Source organism: Beta vulgaris, chromosome 2, assembly GCF_026745355.1.
Source record: "Beta vulgaris subsp. vulgaris cultivar EL10 chromosome 2, EL10.2, whole genome shotgun sequence".
NCBI lineage: Eukaryota > Viridiplantae > Streptophyta > Magnoliopsida > Caryophyllales > Amaranthaceae > Beta > Beta vulgaris.
Genome location: NC_079203.1, coordinates 18,299,807 through 18,320,040, shown reverse-complemented (window position 1 = coordinate 18,320,040; position 20,234 = coordinate 18,299,807). Strand labels below are relative to the sequence as shown.

The 20,234-nt window shown below is 38.0% G+C and overlaps 1 protein-coding gene and 1 non-coding gene across 2 annotated transcripts; one reads left to right on the top strand and one right to left on the bottom strand.

Annotated features, from left to right (window-relative positions):
• Positions 1-650: 650 nt before the first annotated feature.
• LOC125495413 (small nucleolar RNA R71) lies at positions 651-760 on the top strand. Its single transcript, XR_007272050.1, has one exon. It is a non-coding gene; the product is annotated as a small nucleolar RNA R71 (small nucleolar RNA).
• Positions 761-9,910: 9,150 nt separating this feature from the next.
• On the bottom strand, positions 9,911-13,726 carry LOC125494729 (uncharacterized). Its single transcript, XM_048638479.1, has 5 exons — positions 13,672-13,726; positions 12,565-12,671; positions 11,170-11,504; positions 10,561-11,061; positions 9,911-10,052 (listed from the first exon to the last, which is right to left on the bottom strand). The coding sequence occupies exons 1-5, from the start codon at positions 13,724-13,726 to the stop codon at positions 9,911-9,913; spliced, it is 1,140 nt and encodes a 379-aa protein (XP_048494436.1).
• Between the last annotated feature and the right edge of the window lie 6,508 nt (positions 13,727-20,234).

Sequence of the window (20,234 nt, the reverse complement as noted above, 5' to 3'; positions counted from 1 at the left end):
CTCGGCGAGCTCACAAGCCGAGCCCATCAAAAGTTAAACGAGCTCGAGCCGAGCCCAGTGCTATTCGGGCTCGGCTCGCTCGATAAGTACCCCTAATTTCAAGAAGTAATGATAATTTTTTTTTAGTTTATTGGTTTAATTTATGTTAATTATTGTTGGATTATATTGCAGTTGTGCTTTATTATTGCTTATTATTATAAATTCTAATTCTTGAATTATTCATATTCATTTCGTTTTTTATGGATAATTGTTGGTTATTAATTACAGTTTGGAATTTTTTATTTGTTATTCTTGTTGTTGCTGCCCCTTACACAGTTGTTGGCCAATGATTTTTCTTAAATGCACTTGTATTCAACTGGTCCGATCAAGGAGATAAAACCGAAGCGGTTAATGACGTAACAGATCAACAAATCCACCCTATAGGTTAGAAGGTCAATGATTTCCAACTCATGCTTAACCACTTTCCTTGATATATTTTACCTTCTTTATCCACCCAACGCATAGTTTTTCACAACCTCTTCAATCATAGCTTGGACTTGGTCCACCGGAAGCTTCTTGATATGGTCAACGCATCCGAATTCCAAGTTGGCTCCAGATTAGATGTTGGTGTGAGACAATCTTAAATGTTTTGCATGAGGAGCCATTGGTTGAATCCATGATGAGGACATTCTCGAATATATTGCTTGAACCGCTCCCAAGCTTCACTCAATGTTTCATATTCATCTTGAGAGAAGTTAGAAAATTCCGCATTTTCTCGGGTGACAATATTTATCCAAAAATTAGTTGGTAACTTGCGCCCATGTCCTAAGAGAACCCTCGGGAAGTGATCTCAACCAATGCTTCTCCTTGTCCTGAAGCGAGAAACCAAACATATGCGTTCTTAGGTACTCTGGGGTAACATTGTTTTGTTTAAGTGTAGCACACAACTCCAAAAAGCTATCCAAGTGAGCAAAGGGACATTCCTTAGAATGCCCTCCAAATTGATCGACTTTTATCATCTGTATGATTTGAGGTTAAAACTCAAAATAATTGGCGATAGTGGTAAGGAGTGCAATATCACTCCGAAGCTCAAACTTCAAATTCCTAAGTATTCACTTCCAAAAGCTTCCAAACTTTACTAGATGAGAGTAAAATAATCTCTAAGCTTAAACAAAATGGCTAAGTTTAAAAGTTGATGTCCTAAAACGGCTCAAAAAGAAAAACCGGAAATCGTGGAAAAATAAATATGCAGCGCCCGCTGCATACAAAAATCCTGCCAAAGTTGAGTACATGAACGAAGCACCCGCTCCATGTATCTTGGAACGCCTGCTCCATATGAAAATTGTTGCTTCTAAAGTTAATGCCTCGATGAGAATGAGTGGAGAGTCCGCTCCAAACAAAAGGCGGACTCTCACCTTTGGCCCTCAAAAGACTGTTTCGAAAGGGCCAGGGACGTAGGCTCCTCATTGAATCCAACATTCCATAATCTTTCTCTCTTGGGTCATCTGTGAAACACTAAAAATACCTCAATAAAGAGAAAACCAAAAAAAGGAGCAAAATAGGAACCAAATAGAGAGCAAAATTCCCAAAACGCGAAACTCGTCATAGAAAAGGCCCTAAGTAGAATTGTTAGCAAAATGGAAGTAAAAGAAGTGAAAATAAAGAAATATGCACAACATATGGCGGAAAAAAGGAGGCTAAAATGATTTAAAAACTCATTTATAAGTTTGTTAGAGAACTCACCTGGAAATATGAAATGCCTATGAACAACAGTTGATTGTCAGACGGTGTTTAACACATTTGCATTTCCAATTATTCATGTACACGATTCTGCATCACAAATGCAACTAATTGTAGAAACAGACAACTCACATTGCAATGCTTTTACAAAGGCATCCTATGGTGCTACTTGCACCCTAACAAGTTTAAAGTAGTAAATGAAGCAAATCATTTTGCATTCAACAGTACACGTAAGACAGGCTAGGCATCAAGAACTTATCTGGCCTTGTGATCAACAGTTAAAGGAATAGTTTGCGTCCTCCTACAAAGAACATCCTGTGGATCCCCACAATTAGACAAAATTATCTTGACAACCAGAAACAACTGGTATAACGGCAGTGGATCCAACCATCTCTGAAGCTCTAGGTTCTGAAACGACCTGATCATAAACCCATTTAAAGCCACCGGAGAATGCTTCTTTCTACTTGTTCTGCCACTCAGATTCATCAGTAGCTTCCACTAGGGGAAAAAAGCAGAAGGGCTGCGCAAGTAGGGCTGCGCATTTTAAAAAAGCGCAGCCCTATTGTTGAAGGGCTGCGCCATTTTTAAAAAGCGCAGCCCTTTTATGGGAAGGGCTGCGCTTTTTTTAAAAAGCGCAGCCCTACCTACAGAAGGGCTGCGCTTTTTAAAAAAGGCGCAGCCCTTCTGTAGATGAAGGGCTGCGCCTTCTAAAAAGCGCAACCCTTCTCTAGGTAGGGCTGCGCTTTTTTGAAACTAGCGCAGCCCTACTAGCTGTTGGGGTATTTTTTTTCGATACTTACTATGCACATGCGCGCCCATATTTTCTCTTTCCTCTTTCCCTCTTTCTTTCACCTTCAATTTCGTGCGAAAAACCTCCACCACCACCACCCATTTTTCGAGCCCTAATTCTCACCACCACCACCCTTTTGCGAGCCCTAGTTCTCACCACCACGACCCACTTTGCGCGACCACCACTACCACCACCACCACAACATTTCGTCTCCACCATCACCACTACCACCACAACATTATTTCGTGCGAAAAACCTCCACCACCACCACCTTGCGCGCCGCCCACAACATTATTCTCTTCTCTTCTCTTCTCTTCTACACCATCACCACTACCTTTCTCTTCTCTTCTCTTCTCTTCTCTTCTCCACCATTTGAGTGGTTAATAAGTAAGGTATGAATTAATTTTGTTTTTAAGTTACTTTTGTTTTTCTTAATTGAATTAAATGATTAATGTGCAATGTGGGTTTTGTCAATTGTAGGAAGAAGAGGCTAAGGAAGGCAAATAAAGTCCCAAGTAGCTCTTTTCTCTTCATTGCTCGTCGTTGGTGTTAAGAGGTAACTAATAGATAGTTTAACATGTAGACAAAGTTGATAATTTATTGAATGTATATGTATTTTTATAATGTATATATAATATATTATTTGTTGATATGAGATTGTATGAAAACGCAATGTGATTTAGCTATATATATGAAAATATATAACTAGTTGTTTGAATCATCATCATATATGCCTAGATACCCGTTCAAGACTTACTCATTAGGGTAAGTCTTGAATAGTCCCCGGTTTGGGACTGTTCTTGGACGTTTGATCTCACTTAGGTGGTGAATGTGTGTCTTCTTTTCAATTCTGAGGAAAATCTTGGCTTATCGTTTCGCTACATTGTTCTCTGGGTACATATGTAGATAAGCAATTATCTACATTGTGTACTTGGAGAACTGTAGGGAAATGCTGCCGGATTTTCCTTAGAATTGAAAGTTGGCATATATTCACTAGTGAGATTAGACGTCCAAGGATGGGTTAGGTTGGAGTGATAAGGACCTTTGACTGCATGCATACAATTGAACATGTGACTATCTTAGCTTGTTGTATACGTGTGTGATTTGAATATGTGAGTGTATGTGTACTTTAATAATGATTGATGCATTATAATGAATGTTGTGTTTAATTATTAGAGGTGGTCTTCTTGAATGAGATGGATCGTACTTGGATGTATGGTAGTCGTGAATCGATTGAGTTTGTGAATGGGGTCTCGGAATTCTGTAGAAGTGCATTAGAATATCAAACATCCTCTGGAGCAGTCGACTTTTATTGTCCTTGTTTGGATTGTAGAAATGTGAGCAAGGTTAGTAGTATACATGTGGTTAGGGAGCATGTATTCGCCGTGGGTTTAGGCCTCAATACCATGTATGGATTTGGCATGGTGAGCAGGGGAGGTATATGGGAAGCTCTGGATTAAAGAATGATGTATGTGAAGAAAAAAAGAAGGATGATGATGAGTTAGGGGATGAGAATTTGGATGATGAATTTGGAGATGATGATAGGGATCGGGTAGACGAGATGATACACGAGGTTGAAGATCAGTCGTGTAGACGACCTCGTATTTTTGAGTCTATGTCTAAGGCTGCTGAAAAGCCGTTGTATCCAGGTTGTACAAAGTACACCAAACTTTCTGCGGTGGTAACACTGTTCAACATTAAGTCGAACGCTGGTTGGACGGACTCTAGTTTCACATCGTTGTTGGAAGTTTTAGCTGAGATGCTCCCTGAAGGAAATGAACTGCCAAAGTCGTACTATTATGCGAAGAAGTTGATGTGTCCTTTGGGTTTAGAGTACGAGCGGATACATGCTTGTCCTAACGATTGTGTGCTTTATCGTAATGAGTATGAGCATTTACATGAGTGTCCACGTTGTGGATTGTCGAGGTACAAGCGTGAAGGAGCTGGAGGTAGTGAAGGACCACCAGCCAAGGTGTTGTGGTATCTACCCATAATACCTAGATTTAAGCGCATGTTCTCAATGAAAGGAGATGCGAAGAATTTGAGGTGGCATGCAGATCGTAGGAAGAAAGACGGTCTGCTCAAGCATCCGGCTGATTCGCCTGAGTGGAAAACTATCGACAGGGTGCATAAGTCATTTGGTAATGAGGATAGGAATCTGAGGCTTGGATTATGTACGGATGGCATGAACCCTTTTGGCAATCTCAGCTCGCAGCATAGCACATGGCCAGTAGTTTTAGTGGTTTATAACTTGCCTCCTTGGTTGTGCATGAAACGCAAGTACATGATGTTGTCGCTTCTTATATCGGGGCCCAAACAACCTGGAAATGACATAGATGTATACCTTCAGCCGCTTGTTGAAGATTTACAGAAGATGTGGAACGAAGGAGTGTTAGTATTTGATGCGTATGCTAATGAGATGTTCACTCTGCGTGCCATGCTTTTTTGTACTATGAACGATTATCCAGCTTATGGGAACTTATCTGGGTATAAGACTAAAGGAAAACAACCTTGCCCGATTTGTTTAGATGACATGAAATCTACACACCTTAAGGGCTGCAAACATGTGTATATGCGCACACGAAGGCTCCTCAGCCGCGACCATCCCTATCGGTTTAAGAAGAAGGCATTCGATGGGACGGTTGAAGAAGAAGTTGCTCATAGACCATTAACTGGTACTGAAGTTTATAATCAGGTGAAGGGCATTGAAACAGTCTTTGGTAAACCTGCTAGTGAGGTTGATAGACCTACAGGATTATGGAAAAAACAGTCCATTTTTTGGAAACTCCCATATTGGAAAGATCTAAAGGTCAGACATTGTTTGGATGTCATGCACATAGAGAAGAATGTTTGTGAAGCTATTATCGCGACACTTATGAATATTCCGGGAAGACAAAAGATGTTAAGGCGTCACGACTTTACTTGGAAAAAGAGGGGATTCGACCAGAGTTGTGGGCTCAGAAAAGGGACGGAAGGAAGAAGAAAAGAGGGGAGGAAAGGGTTGATGATGATGAAACACAGAAAAGTAAAAAGGTGGAGGATTCGGAGAGAATTATTTGCCACCAGCTTGCTACACGATGTCGCGTGCAGAGAAACGGATTTTTTGCGAGTCATTGTATGGCATTAAGGTCCCTACTGGCTACTCATCGAATATGAAGCGCTTTGTTACCTTAAATGGTGAGTTGAAGTTATCGAGTATGAAATCGCACGATTGTCATGTCATGATGCAAGTATTCTTACCGATTGCAATTCGTGGGATACTTCCAAAGCATGTGAGGCACACCATTACAGAACTGTGTTCATTTTTTCATTCAATCTGCAGCAAAGTCCTAGACCCGTCGACCCTCGATTCCTTGCAGACTAGAGTAGTTGAAACTCTATGCAAATTTGAGATGTATTTCCCCCCTGCATTCTTTGACATTATGGTCCATCTCATTGTCCATCTAGTTCGAGAAATTAAGCTGTGTGGTCCAGTGTTTTTGAGGTGGTGCTATCCTTTTGAGAGATATATGGGAACTTTGAAAGATAAAGTTCGTAATCCTGCACAACCAGAAGGTAGTATAATTCAAGGGATTGTGGGTGAAGAGATCAGTAATTTTGTGGCTGAGTATTTTGCTAGTGTTGATCCTGTTGGACTTCCGACATCCCGACACGAGGGCAGACTTGAGGGCAAGGGTACAATTGGTTCAAAATTGATCACACCTTCCGTAGAAAAGCGTAAACAAGCTCACTTATTTGTATTGCATCACGTACCAGATGTCCATCCTTATTTAAGTGAACATATGGAGGAATTACGTGTTAGCAATCCTGGAAAAGGAGTGAGGGCATTGACGCAAATGCATAACAAGACTTTCATTGATTGGTTTCATAAACGAGTACTCAATGATTTGGATGAAAGTGTTCCTGAAACAGTCAAGTGGTTAGCATTTGGTCCTCGTGAAGCTGTACGCTCTTATGAGGGTTATGATATTAATGGGTATACTTTTTGGACTGAACGTCAAGATCTCAAGTCAAGATCGCAACAAAATAGTGGTGTTTCACTTGTGGCGTCGTCTACACAATATGCAAGCTCGAAAGATAAGTCGCCTGTACATGCTGAAAGCAACTACTATGGGCGAATACAAGAAATCTGGGAGCTGGACTACTGTACTTTTAATATTTGCCTCTTGTGTTGCACGTGGGTTGACAATAATCGCGTTGTGTAAGAAACGATGATCCTTGCGGTTTCACCCTTGTTGACCTTACGTTTACGTGAAACTGAGGAGCCATTTGTAATTGCATCACAAGTGAAGCAAGTATTTTTTGTAACTGATCCTGCTGATCATAAGTGGTCAATTGTTGTACCTGGTAAAAGGAGTATCCTCGGTATTGGTGATGTTGATAATGAGGAAGAATATGATGCATTTGAGGACCTCCCCCCTTTACCTATCCTGAAATTCGTGTGGAAGATGATGTAAATATGTCGGAGAATTATATGCGTGTAGATCACACGGAAGGGATACATGTACTTGAGGATCCTAAGAAAAGGCGGAAGCTCAATGAATCATGAGACATAAACTCAGGTGTGTGTAATTTCTCCAATTTTTAGGCTTCAATTTCTTGTTGGTTGCATTTTGGGAACGAAAAGGCCATTTCCGGCCTATTTTGGCTTATTTTGGCCTTTTCGCTCCCAAAATGTACTTATGAAGTGATTTAACCTCAAATTCTTTTTGAACATGATTATATGATGTATAATGTAACTAGTATGTAGATTTTAGGCTTTAATTTCTTGTTGGTGCATTTTGGGAACGAAAAGGCCATTTCCGGCCTATTTTGGCCTATTTTGGCCTTTTCGCTCCCAAAATGTACTTATGAAGTGATTTAACCTCAAATTCTTTTTGAACATGATTATATGATGTATAATGTAACTAGTATGTGTATGTAGATTTTAAGGCTTTAATTTCTTGTTGGTTGCATTTTGGGAACGAAAAGGCCATTTCCGGCCTATTTTGGCCTATTCGCTCCCAAAATGTACTTATGAAGTGATTTAACCTCAAAATGGCGGTGAAGAAGAAAGACGGTTTATTTTCCTCCGGTGTTTTCACTACAATCAGGTTGCTTAGAGTGCGAGTTCCTGGGCAGTTTATTTTGGGCCTAAATGGACTAGCTAAACGGATTAGCTAAACAAAATGGATCTGTTTTTTAGTTAACTGATCCGGTTCATCCATGAACCGGTTAAATTAGTGAACCAGATTTTCACGCCCAAAAACCTCCTTTGACGAATCCTGTTTTTGTTAGGACCAGATCTATTGTGTTGTGTCATTTGAGATTTTTTCCACTAGTGATTTTCTTTCTTTTCTTGATCCTCTCCACCACCACTAGCTCTGTCATTACACAACCTCCAACACCCCCTCGCTCCCCTCTCCTTCATCACCCTCACTATCTTCTAGTTCTCTATTATCTCTAACCACAATATAGAAATATGCCTTGAATCATTGTGCATCGAAGATGTTCGACAAAATGCGTCAAATAGTGTCTTCGGGGTTCCGCCCGATCGAGTCGAGCGAGGCCGCCCGATCGGGCCCGCAACTGTGCTGAGAATTGAAGTGAAGAAGTGTTCGTTAGTGTTCGCCCGATGGCATCGGGCCTCTTCGCCCGATCGGGCGAGACACCGAATTGCTACTCGGGCGATCTCGCCCGACCGGGCGCGCAACGAAGTTTGGGGAAGTGAAATACCGCCCGATCGGGCGGCTGCCCGATAAACGCGGGAACGCGTTTTTCTGAACGGGATATAAATACCTTATTTATATCTTAGGGTTTAGACTACGAAATTCATTCTTTTCTCTCTGTAATCTGTTCTTCTCATATAATAAAATATTCTCCCTCTCTCTGCCGTGGATGTAGCCAAATTGGTGAACCACGTAAATCTGTTGTCTGATTTTATTGTTTTTGCATTCGATATTTGTTTCTCTCTCACGTCTGTTATAACACACAACCACGTTCAACCCAAAACCAACATCAAGCGAGACAAAACCAACACACAAACCCTTATCCTCTTCACCAAACCTTACCCTTCATTACACCCCACCCGACCCACAACGCTCATGTCTAAACCCAACACAGTCCTTAATAACTGAAACAACAACAATAAAACCTAACACCACAATCAAAAACACATCCGCTGCCCCAACATCACTGTTGTAGAATTTGGAACCCTCTTAATCTTCTTTATTTATGAAATCAAGCTTCTATCTCTCCTTATTGATATTAGGAATATGATAAACCCATAAAATCTCGAACTTTTTTTATATACCCACCTAGGAAGAAGGAGCGGGACACAATAACAACTGGGCGGTGGAAAACAACTATCAACCCACGAGCAGTAGTTAACTCCGACAATGTGACAACATCTCTGATAGGCGATAATGTTGAGTTAAGTATATTTTTGAGTACTGAACTTTGAATAAAATTGTAGTTTACTCACTTGAGTTTCAACTTTTGCAGTTTGCTCACACAAAGTACAATGGTGTTAACTTTTCTGTTAACTTCGAATTTTTTTATATTCAAAAACACTGTGCGGCCTAAAAAACGAGACTGACAGTTATACTTTACAGGAAAGATATTTAATTCCTAACGGCTATTTATGGCTCGAAAAAAATGTGCTTTTTCTCTCTCCTTATCCAATTAACGCCGACTTCTCCTTCTCCAATTAAGCTTATTTCAAAAATCCAAGTCCCAACTGCAATGGAAAAATTCTGAACTTGTTAATGTTAGTTTCCAACAAATTTTCTTTTCTAAAACAATTATTTTTTTCGAAAAGATCTTTTATTTGTGAAAAAGAAATTTTTTTTCAGGAAAATGTCAAGAAACAAGACTCTCCCAACCCTAAAGCATTGTTACTATGGATTCATAATGTCCAATACTGTCATGAACTAAAGACAATCCTGGCAGAAGATTTCTAGCATGCCTTGATTATGATCCTGAAGCCAACACTCAAGTTTTACAGATGGGTTGATGCTGAAGACCCTACAGAGTGGCAGAGGGATGTAATTCTAAATTCAATGGAGGAAAACACAGAACTAAAGAATGAGGTGAGGAATGTAAGAAAAATTAATGGTGGTAGACTTCAAAATGAAACATCATGGAGGGTCCAAAAATTATCTTAGATTGTTTTTCCTAGCACTCTTCACTTTCATTGTTGTTGCTTATGTTCTTATGTAGTTAAGACATGGAATGTGTTGTAATGAATTAAACTATATAACGAAATTTAAAAACATACCTTAGGAGTTGCAATGAACTTACTTAGTTTAAGTTGTTTTGCCTTTTTTTAGCCCTGGCTATATCTTTTAGTGCTTGGTTGGTAATTATTTGTGGGTTACACCTAACATCAGGTTGTGACCAATTGTAGTCTTAATTGAAGGACTAAACAATATGATCTCTTTCAATATCTGAGTAGACAGCTGTTGGCCTTGGTTGTCTAAATGTAGGTTGTGACCTTGCACTCACTTCAGTGTGAGGAACAAACTGCAACTTTAAACATGAATTAGTTATTTGATAACAAGACCTGAAATTTGTTTGCTTAATACATGATGAAACTATATTCACTTACAGTTTCTATTCTTTGACATCCATTAGGGTAAGTATATACACCTACTCCCCTATTATGCATTGGTGTGGTTGCTTGTTCAGTTGTGGTTGTTGCATTGGTAACTGAAGGACCATGGTTCTCAGACCTCACATTTTTACACCCTCTCTTGTTGTGTCCTTGGATACCACAAGAACTAAAAGTCATTGCAGTCCCAACCTTCTTCAACTTACCTGATTTGGTTACTTCTCCAGCTTGAAGTCTCCTTTTTGTTTTTAGTCTATGCTACACCTTTTTCACTTTGGCTGGAAGCACTAAGGAGTCAGAATGTGGCCACTCTTGAGGACCATTAATTGGCTCCAACAAAAACTCATAGGCTTTCATGTAGGTTTCTTTTCTGAAAAAATGACTAACATATTGTTCTGGTTCATCAACTTTGTTCCATATGGCCACCACTGCATGCTTGCAAGGTATTCCACTAACTTACCATGCATTGCAGCTACAAGTTCTCTCTAACAAATTAACAACATACTTAGTTTGAGTGGCTCCTTCTCTTACTCCATAAGAGAAGCCACCATCCCAAAAAGCATTCCACTCTCTAGCCCAAATCTTGTGCTTCTCTAGTAGTTGTTGAATTATAGGGCATAAAAACAGTTCTTTCCTCCCTATTTCATCTCTTTTTTTATGTAATATTTCCATCAAACCCTCTCTAATGTCTTCAAGCATTGTAATGATTGGCTTATGTTTGCTGTTAATGATGTAAGCATTAAGAACTTCTGACATGTTATTGTCAACACTATCACAACATGACATGGAACTATAGAAAGCTCTACACCACTTCATATAGTTTCTGTTTAGTAGATCTTCTGCTGCAGCAACAAAAATTTGCCTCATCACTTCAATTTGAGCATTGAAGTCATTCTCAATTGTGGATTTGGCAATAATCGAAAATTGCTTCCTGTACTCCATGCCACCATCAAAAACAGTTCTGAAGTTTGTGTACACATGTCTGGCACAAACTCTTGTTTCACCTTCTGAAAATACTTCTCTCACAACAGCTAATAACCCCTTTTGGTGATCTTATATTAATGTGTACCCTGCACCTGAATTGTTCCTTAAATCTATTGCCAACAAATTCAAAAACCAACTCCAACTGTCAATGCTTTCCACCTCCACCACTGCCCAAGCTACGGGGAAAAATTGGTTGTTCCCATCCCTACCAACTGCAATTAGTAGCTGCCCCTCAAATGGACCCTTAAGAAAACAACCATCAAGTGAAATAAATGGCCTACAACCTCCCATAAACCCTCTTCTCAATGCTTCAAAGCAGATGTAAGCCCTCTCAAACACATTCACATTCATCTGAAGCTTGATAGTATTGTTTCTATTACTCTTAAGGATCTCAACTGCATACCTTGCGAGTAGTGAATACTACTCCTTGTATTTACCAAATATTAAAGCTTGTCCCTTCATCCTTGCTCTCCATGCCATGAATTTGCTAATCTTCACAACCCACTCAAGCCAAATTATCTAAATTATGTCTTGTAAATTAATTAAGGGTTCACCTTAAACTTAGTATGATAGTTTACAGCTATCCAACTTGCTCTCATCTTCTTCAGTTTTGGAGTTCTCCCACAATTGTGTTCAGGAGTATGTGTTTTCACCATGAAATTCCTCCCCCCTCTTTCCCAATATTCCCAAATTTTCCAAGGGCATCCTTTGTTCTTATTATTACAGTGTGCACCAACCCTCTGACTGTCATTTCTATTAATTGAAATGTTCCTCCCAACTGAAATGGAGTAGTTAATAAGGGCTTTCCTAAAAGTATTAGCATTCGCAAATGACTGTCCGACATAATACTTGGACTTGCTATAGTCTCCTTCTTCCAATACCTTGTTCTTCAATTTCTTAGTTGGTTCTGGTGCCACTAGATACCCACAATCATCCTCATTTCATTCATCAGGGCTTTCTAAATCACTCCCATCTTCATCAAACGCATTTTAAATGTTAATGCTTTTGTTCTTGGTCTGCGATACCCTATTCAACATCAGCAACTCCTCATCATATGATCACTGCTTCTTTTTTTACTCCCTCACCCTATCCCTAGCATTCATTACCTCAACATCATCTTCATCAGTACCTTGTGTGTCATAGTCTATGTCTGGTTGGCTTACATTTGTTGAAGGAATAGGGTTCTCTATTGAAGTCAGTAGGTCAAGAAAGGAATTAGTTTGGCTATTTAGGTCAAACTGAGCTTGGGTCTGGCTGCCTACATGCATGGTGTCTTCTACCTTATAGTCATGGTCAGTTTAGATATGAATCACTTTGTAGGTCATAAGTAATGATTGGAAAGGGTCGAATGTACTTTTATCATAACTAAGAAACCTAATAACATTATTGAAGTCCTTCCTAGGGTCTGCATAATGAAGTTTCATTATGTTCTTATGACCTAAGCTGCTAAAATCAAGTCTTTCAAGTAAGACATACTTACACAGTCAGGTATGTCATCAAACACAATAACACTCCCTCTATTGTACTCCATACCACATTCAGATGCCCATTTTCCACCATGATGGACAATCAAACATTGTTTAAGTTCTGCAATAATAAAAGAGCAAACAAACAAAAATTGAAATAAATGAGAATATGTGTACCAAAATCACTCATTTTCATTAATTTCATCATAAATTTACATCAATATAGTTGGCTTATCATGTAACACTATCAACCAAGTAAGTACAACCAACTTTGTATAACCATAAAAGGATGTCATAGCGGTGAGAGATGCCTAAAACAAAAACTTAACTTTTATCACATTCAACTCCTACATATGGTTATGACATCCATCCTAATACAAATTAAAAAAGCTTAACACAGGCAGCTACCACCTCAAAAAACTCCATCTGCCTACCCACAAGCTACAAAACCTCAATCCTCCTTGAAGAGCCAGGGGAAGCCATCAAAATAAACTGTCATGTCATTGAAGAGCCAAGCCATGAGGTCCACCCCATTGTTGTATATTATATCCTTCAGGGCCCAGACCTTAAAATCGATATATGTTACAAAGTAAGGTTGTCCAAATGAAAGTTGCCTCAACCTACACCAAATCCTCCATTTCTTGCATGTGAGCTCCACATTGAGTTGAGCTTCCCAATTCAGCTTTGGGAAGATGTGGAAGCATAGGATGTTTTGTTCACGGCAGAAGGGGTGTGCGTCAGCTTGGGCAGTCAATCCTATATATGTAAAAAAAAATTTAAAAAAACAAATGGTTTAAACAAATACAACTTCAACAAATCCTACTTTCTATTTAAACAAGTTTAAAATTGATTCCGTCTTATTTTAATGGAGAAATTTAAACACTAAACATAATTAAAAAAATTGATACCCTAATCCCTAAAAGCTTCAAATGAAATTTCACTTACATAATTGAAGTAAAATTACAATATACTCACATGTTTCACACATAATCACACAACAAAATCGCTTACCCATGCTTTGATGATATCATACAAAACAGCAGAAAAAACAAACCACCACTTTACAACAACAACAATTTCCGAAAAAAAAGGAATCTAAGGTAAAGTAGAAAAAAATATACCTTCGGGAGGAGAAAGATTCGGAATTTTCCTTGCTGATGAGCATTCCAACGCCATTCTTGTGAAATAAATGAGAAATAAATGAAAGCTTTGAGGAAGAAGGTTTTTTTCCACTTGCAGAGAGAGTATAATAAGTGTTGAAGTGGGTTGTCTTTGTCTTATATAGTACAACGAAAAAGTACTTTGGGCGCCAAAAAATGCCGCCCCTTCGTTACGCCTCCCTAGATTCTTGTGCGTTGCATTATTTTGATTAAATATCATAAAGTTAGTGGAAGTTAGCGGGCCGCACATTTTTTTTTAATATAAAATTCGAAGTTAACAGAAAAGTTAACACCTTTGTACTTTGGGTAAGCAAACTGCAAAAGTTGAAACTCGTGTGAGTAAACTGTAATTTTATTCAAAGTTCAGTACCCAAAAGTATACTTAACTCCGACAATCTTGTAACAGGGACGGCAACACTGCATCCACGAATAGCAACGACAATGAGGTGGAGTGGAGATAATTGGACAGCAACATCGATAACTCCATTGGGCGTCGACAACATCAAGTCAGGCAAGCGTGGGACTGACGAGGAAGCCGATTTCTTTTTTTGGATTTTATTCGGATGTTTTGGATTAGTGATGGAGAACTAAAAGATGGTTATGGTGAGAGGAAAGATAGTGCAGGTGAATTCTAATGGTGTTAATAGTGGTGGTAGTGGTGAGGGAAAGCGGAAGTAGGTGAATTGGGTTAGAGTTAGGGGTGAGAGAAGTGGAGGAGAGATATTAAGGGAGGGGTAATTAAGGGTTTGTGAGTTAATTAGATTAAGGAATTAACTACCGTTGGTCATTAAGGGCTTCTTGTGGTTTTTTTCAAAATTATGGGATACTACCTTCGCTCTTTATTAGTTCACTTGTATTCCTTTTTGGGATGTCCCTTATTAGTTTACCCATTTCTTTTGTTTCTATTTTTGGAGCGGGACCACGAACTTTCCATCAAACATACATTTAACTTTAACATAAAATAATAGTTTCTCTTTCCTTCTATGTCCCACAACATTGTTTCTCCTAAAACTTTGTGCAAAAGATACAGGTAAACTAATCAAGATCTGAGGTAGTATATGATAAATTCTGAAACTTGCAGGGTATATAATGCAAAAAAAAACTTGTCAGGGGTACATGGTGAATAAACCAAATATAAAACCCTAAGTCAACTCCTCTCACTCCCTCTTATCCGCAACCACCACTCGCTCATTTTCACTTTAATTCTCTCTCTCTCCTCAATCTATAAGCAGTCCACCACTAGCTGTGTCGGCCACCACCATCTCCTCTTTTTCCAGTCACCATTCTCTCTCTCTCACAAGTCACCGACTTCTCTCACTATCGACGACCATCGAGTGTCCACAATTTTCCCTCACCTCGATTTGAAGCTCGACGGAGAAGAACAAGCAGTAGTATGTCGGAAAAAAAAAGCAAGCTTTTGGAACTTTGAATCCAAGGGTGATTCTTGGAAAGATTCATCTTTTATTTCTCCGATTATATTGTTATCGATTGCATATGAATTTGTGCTAGTTTGAAATTTATCATTTCAGTGCATTTCTTGCTTCTATCTAATTGTTGTTTTTTATAATATTATGATTTTCCATGTTTAAGTGTGCTTTTTTTTTTTTGCGAAGTTATTAAGAGATGTATTAGAAACATAATCTATACAACTGTAACCACACAGGAATAACTAATTACTTTTCAAAGCAAGCTCCCTTAACCACTCATTGTCTCTCCCAGAACACTTTTTAGGAATAATATTGTAAACTCTTATCATTAATTGATCTCTTGATCCTATACACCTGATTATGTACAATTTCAACTTTATTGTTCCACAAGAAATCATTCCTTGCCAACCAAATATGATAAACAGAAGCACACATAGCAGCACCAATAACCTGCCTTCGAAACCTTGATCTTCCACTACTAGGAACACCCTGAACCAGATCATATACAGATTCCACCCATACTATTAATCTGCAATGAACTTGTAATATGCCTAAGCACATCATTACTAAAAATGCATGAGAATAACAAGTGAGAGTGATACTCCACATCTGCAACACAAAGGAAGCACTTTGGATCAGAAGCCACACCTATTTAGAGCATATTCTCAGTCACTCTACATCATTAACCAGCATAGGAATTTATGCTTTGGAACATTTTATTTGTTCCAAACAAAATAACTCCAAGTCTCAGTGGGAGAGACACCCACAAATTTTTGTAGTAACTCTTAATTAAGTAGCTAGGCATAGTGCTTAGCTGCTGATTAGTCACAATAGTTTTCACCCACTCCTTTGTTGCACAAATAATTTTCCAGTATTGAGGGGGAACATAATCCCACCAAACTGCAATTTGATGTATACCTCATGAACCCAACGAATCCATAAATTGTCTTTTTTGGCTGCATTGAATGTACATATCTCCCCAAGGCTGTTGTTCTTCATTTAATAATGTATCTCACTCCCAAACCTCTAGCATCCTTTGGTGAACACACCTTGTCCCAATTCACATTACTAGGCTTATAATTATAATACTTACCACTCCATATATAAGCCATGCAAATACTAGTGACTTCCTGCATGAGACCCTTCTTACCTTTGAAAAAATCCACCAATGAGCCATTTATCATCAGGGAGAAGCTAGGAGACTTCACACACTCCATAGTCAATTCAACAAAGTTTGGTGGAAAGTTCAAAGCCATTAATTAATCTTCTATGAATGCCCAATCAATAGAGCATAGGCCTTCTTCATATCGATCTTAATAATACACCCAGGAGCAACACCTCTCCTACCATAGTGTCTAACAAGGTTCTGGAAGATCAAGATGTTGTGAGCAATAAACCTCCTCTTAATTAAAGCACCTTGATTAGCAGCTATAAGATCTGGCAGAATTTGACTAAGTCTAGAACACAAAAGCTTGGTAATGCATTTGGAAATAACATTACAATAAGAAATTGGTCTGAACTCTGTTACATTACCAGGACAGTTAACTTCTGGGGTTAAAGCCAAGATAGTATGATTTATCTCTTCAAGAAATCTTCTTGACTGAAAAAAATCAAGAATAACATCAACACATTCATTCCCTACAATCTACCATGCATCTTTGAAAAAATGATATCCATACCCATTAGGTCCTGCAGATTTATCTCAGGAATAGAGAGAAAAGCACACTTGACCTGTCATGAGAGAAAGGAAGAAGTAGGGTCTAGATGAATTCTTGATTTTGATCCATTGCAGTGCGCAATAACTTTATGTAATACTTGAGAAAAACTTCATTTACCCCATTTGGAGTGTCCACCCAGTGCAATACCACAAATTGTATTATGTAATCTTCTAGACTTTATAGCATGATGAAACATTCCTTTCACATTCTATTCCTTTAATAATGCTGTAGGAATGAATTATATTTCGCATGAATTAACTTATACTTCTCGGCAACCTTCCTTTCACATTCACAAGCTTGTATATTAGAGGGATTTTGATGCAACTTACCCGAGCCTCTTTCAAAGCCATTATAGCTCTGGTATCATACACATGAATCTGAGAAAAACCTTCTCTATTCAAGTCCTTCAACTTCTGTTTCAATAGCTTAAGCTTCTTCACTACATTCTACATAGCACACCCATTAATTCTATTATTCCAAGTTCACGTGACTAGAACACTCAACTCCTCATCCATACTCCACATATGAAAATATTTAAAAGGACCTTTACTAACACATGGCTCACTATGAACTATAATAATAACAAGAGTATGATCAAAAGTGCCTTTTAGCGTTAACATAGATTTAGCATCATGGAATCTATCCATCGATTTTTCATTCCCCAAAACTATATCTAGCTTTCAAATAAATTATGTCACAGCCTTGTTGTTTGTTTTTTCATGTATTATTACACCCAACAAACTTGATGTCAGCAAGAGTGCAATGCTCCACACATCTTCTAAAATGATACATCTCAATGTCCCTTACAGGAGAACCAACTCCCTCCTCCTTATTCAGAACATAGTTGAAATCACCTCCAAGAATCCAAGGGTGATTAATTTTATCAGCAATCTCCATCAATTCTACCCATAACATCTCTCTAATAGCAGCATTATTAAAGGCGTAAACAAAAGAACAGAAGAAACCTTCTACATTACTAGAAGGCTTCATAAAGCAATGGATTAATTGTGCACTAATCCATCAATAAATCAACTTGAAATCTCAAAGGGTTCCATGCAATAGTCACTCTACACTAGGATGATAGGAATAGTTTGAACATAATCACCATCCAGTAAACATGTTATGATACATCTTTCCCGTATTTTTTGCTTTTACCTTAGTCTCAATGAGACTAACCATTCCAAGGGATCTATTATTAGTGATCATCTTTACTTCTTTCTGCTTTGCTACGCAATTGATCCCTCAGACATTCCATATTAGGATACTATATATCGATTTTCATAAGGAGAGTCCCCTTTCCTGCTGCATTCACTAATTTCCTTCACACAAGGAACAAAACCAATCATAACTTGCTCTTCCAAGACTTCATCCAATATAGTGAATGAGTTAGTAATAGTACATGGGCTAATTATTTTTCATTCCTTCTTGCTGTTTGAGTCACTTTATGACACTCCTGAGCTTTATCAATAACAACTTCTATTGCATTCTCCCTAGCTTCTTGTGTAAATATCTACTTGGCTCTCCACTCTTATATTTGCACACCTTTGTTACATACATCAGATTGATGCCCCATCTTCTTGCAGTCAATGTATCTCACTGGATTCCATACATAAGTCACCTCAATCACAACTTCAATGCCATTAAAAGAAAATCCGATAGAGTTTCCTTTGAAAATAGGACAACGCTGAAGCGAGAAATAATTTAAACCTGTTTGCAATATCAATAAATAAAATACTCCAAGCTCAACAACCTCAACGCTTTCACGGAGCAACAACCAATTAGAGAATCAGGAGTACTAGCTAGCAATTCTTAAATACAGAATTATGTTATAACTAATTAAATTACTAACTATTACAACATCGAACGTCCTTACTTCGATAACAACTATAACACTACTTGAGCTCGTGTTAGCTTCAACTTGCAAAAGGTTAATTTACGGCTTCAACCTGAAACATTTAGGGAAATTGCCACCCACCAAGTGACATGCCATAGAAATGACAAAATAACATATACACATTAACAAAGTCGAATACTAACCTGTAAACAAGAGTAACACATGCTGTGGTGGTTTTTACTTGAAAAAGACTCTCACACAATCAACATAAGTTCAACAATCACACCAATCATATATTGCTTAAAAGCAATATTCTTATTGAACATACATATTACATTTACAAATTCCACATTTCATAATACATCATCAATCACATAGTAACAAACACAATAAGGTGACTCCCAACAATGACATGTTTCTATATTCTCATTTAATCAACCTTTCAACTCACCACGATTCCATAGTAGGAACTTGAGGTCACCAACTTTGATATAAACAACATCCTTCATTTCCTTTTAGTCAATTTCTTAACAGAAATCCAAACTTAAGTTTTCATACTCTATCAATCACTTTCTTGTATTTTATAAACAACCGTTTATCAAGCAATAAATATCATAACAACTTTCACTATAACGATTCCTTATCGGGAATCCACATCACAAGATACGATACCTTATTGAGAATTTAACATTAGTATCACTTACCATGATATGCCTCCTTATCAGGAAACCAATATCGATATTCGTATTCATATACTGAATAAACATTCATTACTTACCTGATGTGATTCCTTATCGTGAATCCAACATCAAAATAACTTTCATACTTTGAGATAACATTCTTTTTAACCAAGGGGAAAGAGAACGCGGCGGAGGAGGCTACTTTCCCCTTTTAGATTCCTTTTTATTATCGTTCATAACTCAACCAGATCATTCATGTAACTCATCCAATAATATTTGTGATTCTTAACATCTTTTGAACATCCAACCACATTATATAACTTCACTTTAGGAAACTATAAGTCATATGCCATATAGGCATTTAGGTTCAATCCACTTCCAATTATAAAACTTGCAGCACAATTAATCCACAATCATATTGAATTGCACATCCATTACAATGACAAATGTCTCTCATTTAGGATTAACCAACGAGAGTTACTAAACCACTTACACTTAACTCAGCCTCTTGCAAATGAATAGTTTATCCTCTTTTACAAACTTTATGATTATCAGTCTTCATTTACCTCAACAATGATAATAACCGTTATCAAGTACCAACAACAATTACCACATGTCTCTCTCTTAGAATTAACTAAGGAGGGATAATATAAAGTCCACAACTCATGATTCATGAAACAAAGATTGATTAAAACTTAAACATTTATGGATCATGTTATCTCGTAAGTCCAATTCCAATTATCATTATAAATGACAACCATAATAAATGAATCATAACTTTACTTAGTAGAGCGAGTCAACCTCATTTCTAATTAGAAGTCATTCAACCCTATAGTTGGAACTACTTTGAATTGTTTCTTGAACT

Coding starts and splice junctions, on each gene's coding strand:
- LOC125494729 (XM_048638479.1), bottom strand. CDS start 13,726: ATGGCGTTGGAATGCTCATCAGCAAGGAAAATTCCGAATCTTTCTCCT. Junction 12,672..13,671: donor GAATCTTTCTCCTCCCGAAG/GTATATTTTTTT, acceptor TTATTATTGCAG/AACTTAAACAATGTTTGATT. Junction 10,053..10,560: donor ACTTGTAGCTGCAATGCATG/GTAAGTTAGTGG, acceptor AACAAATTTCAG/GTCTTGTTATCAAATAACTA.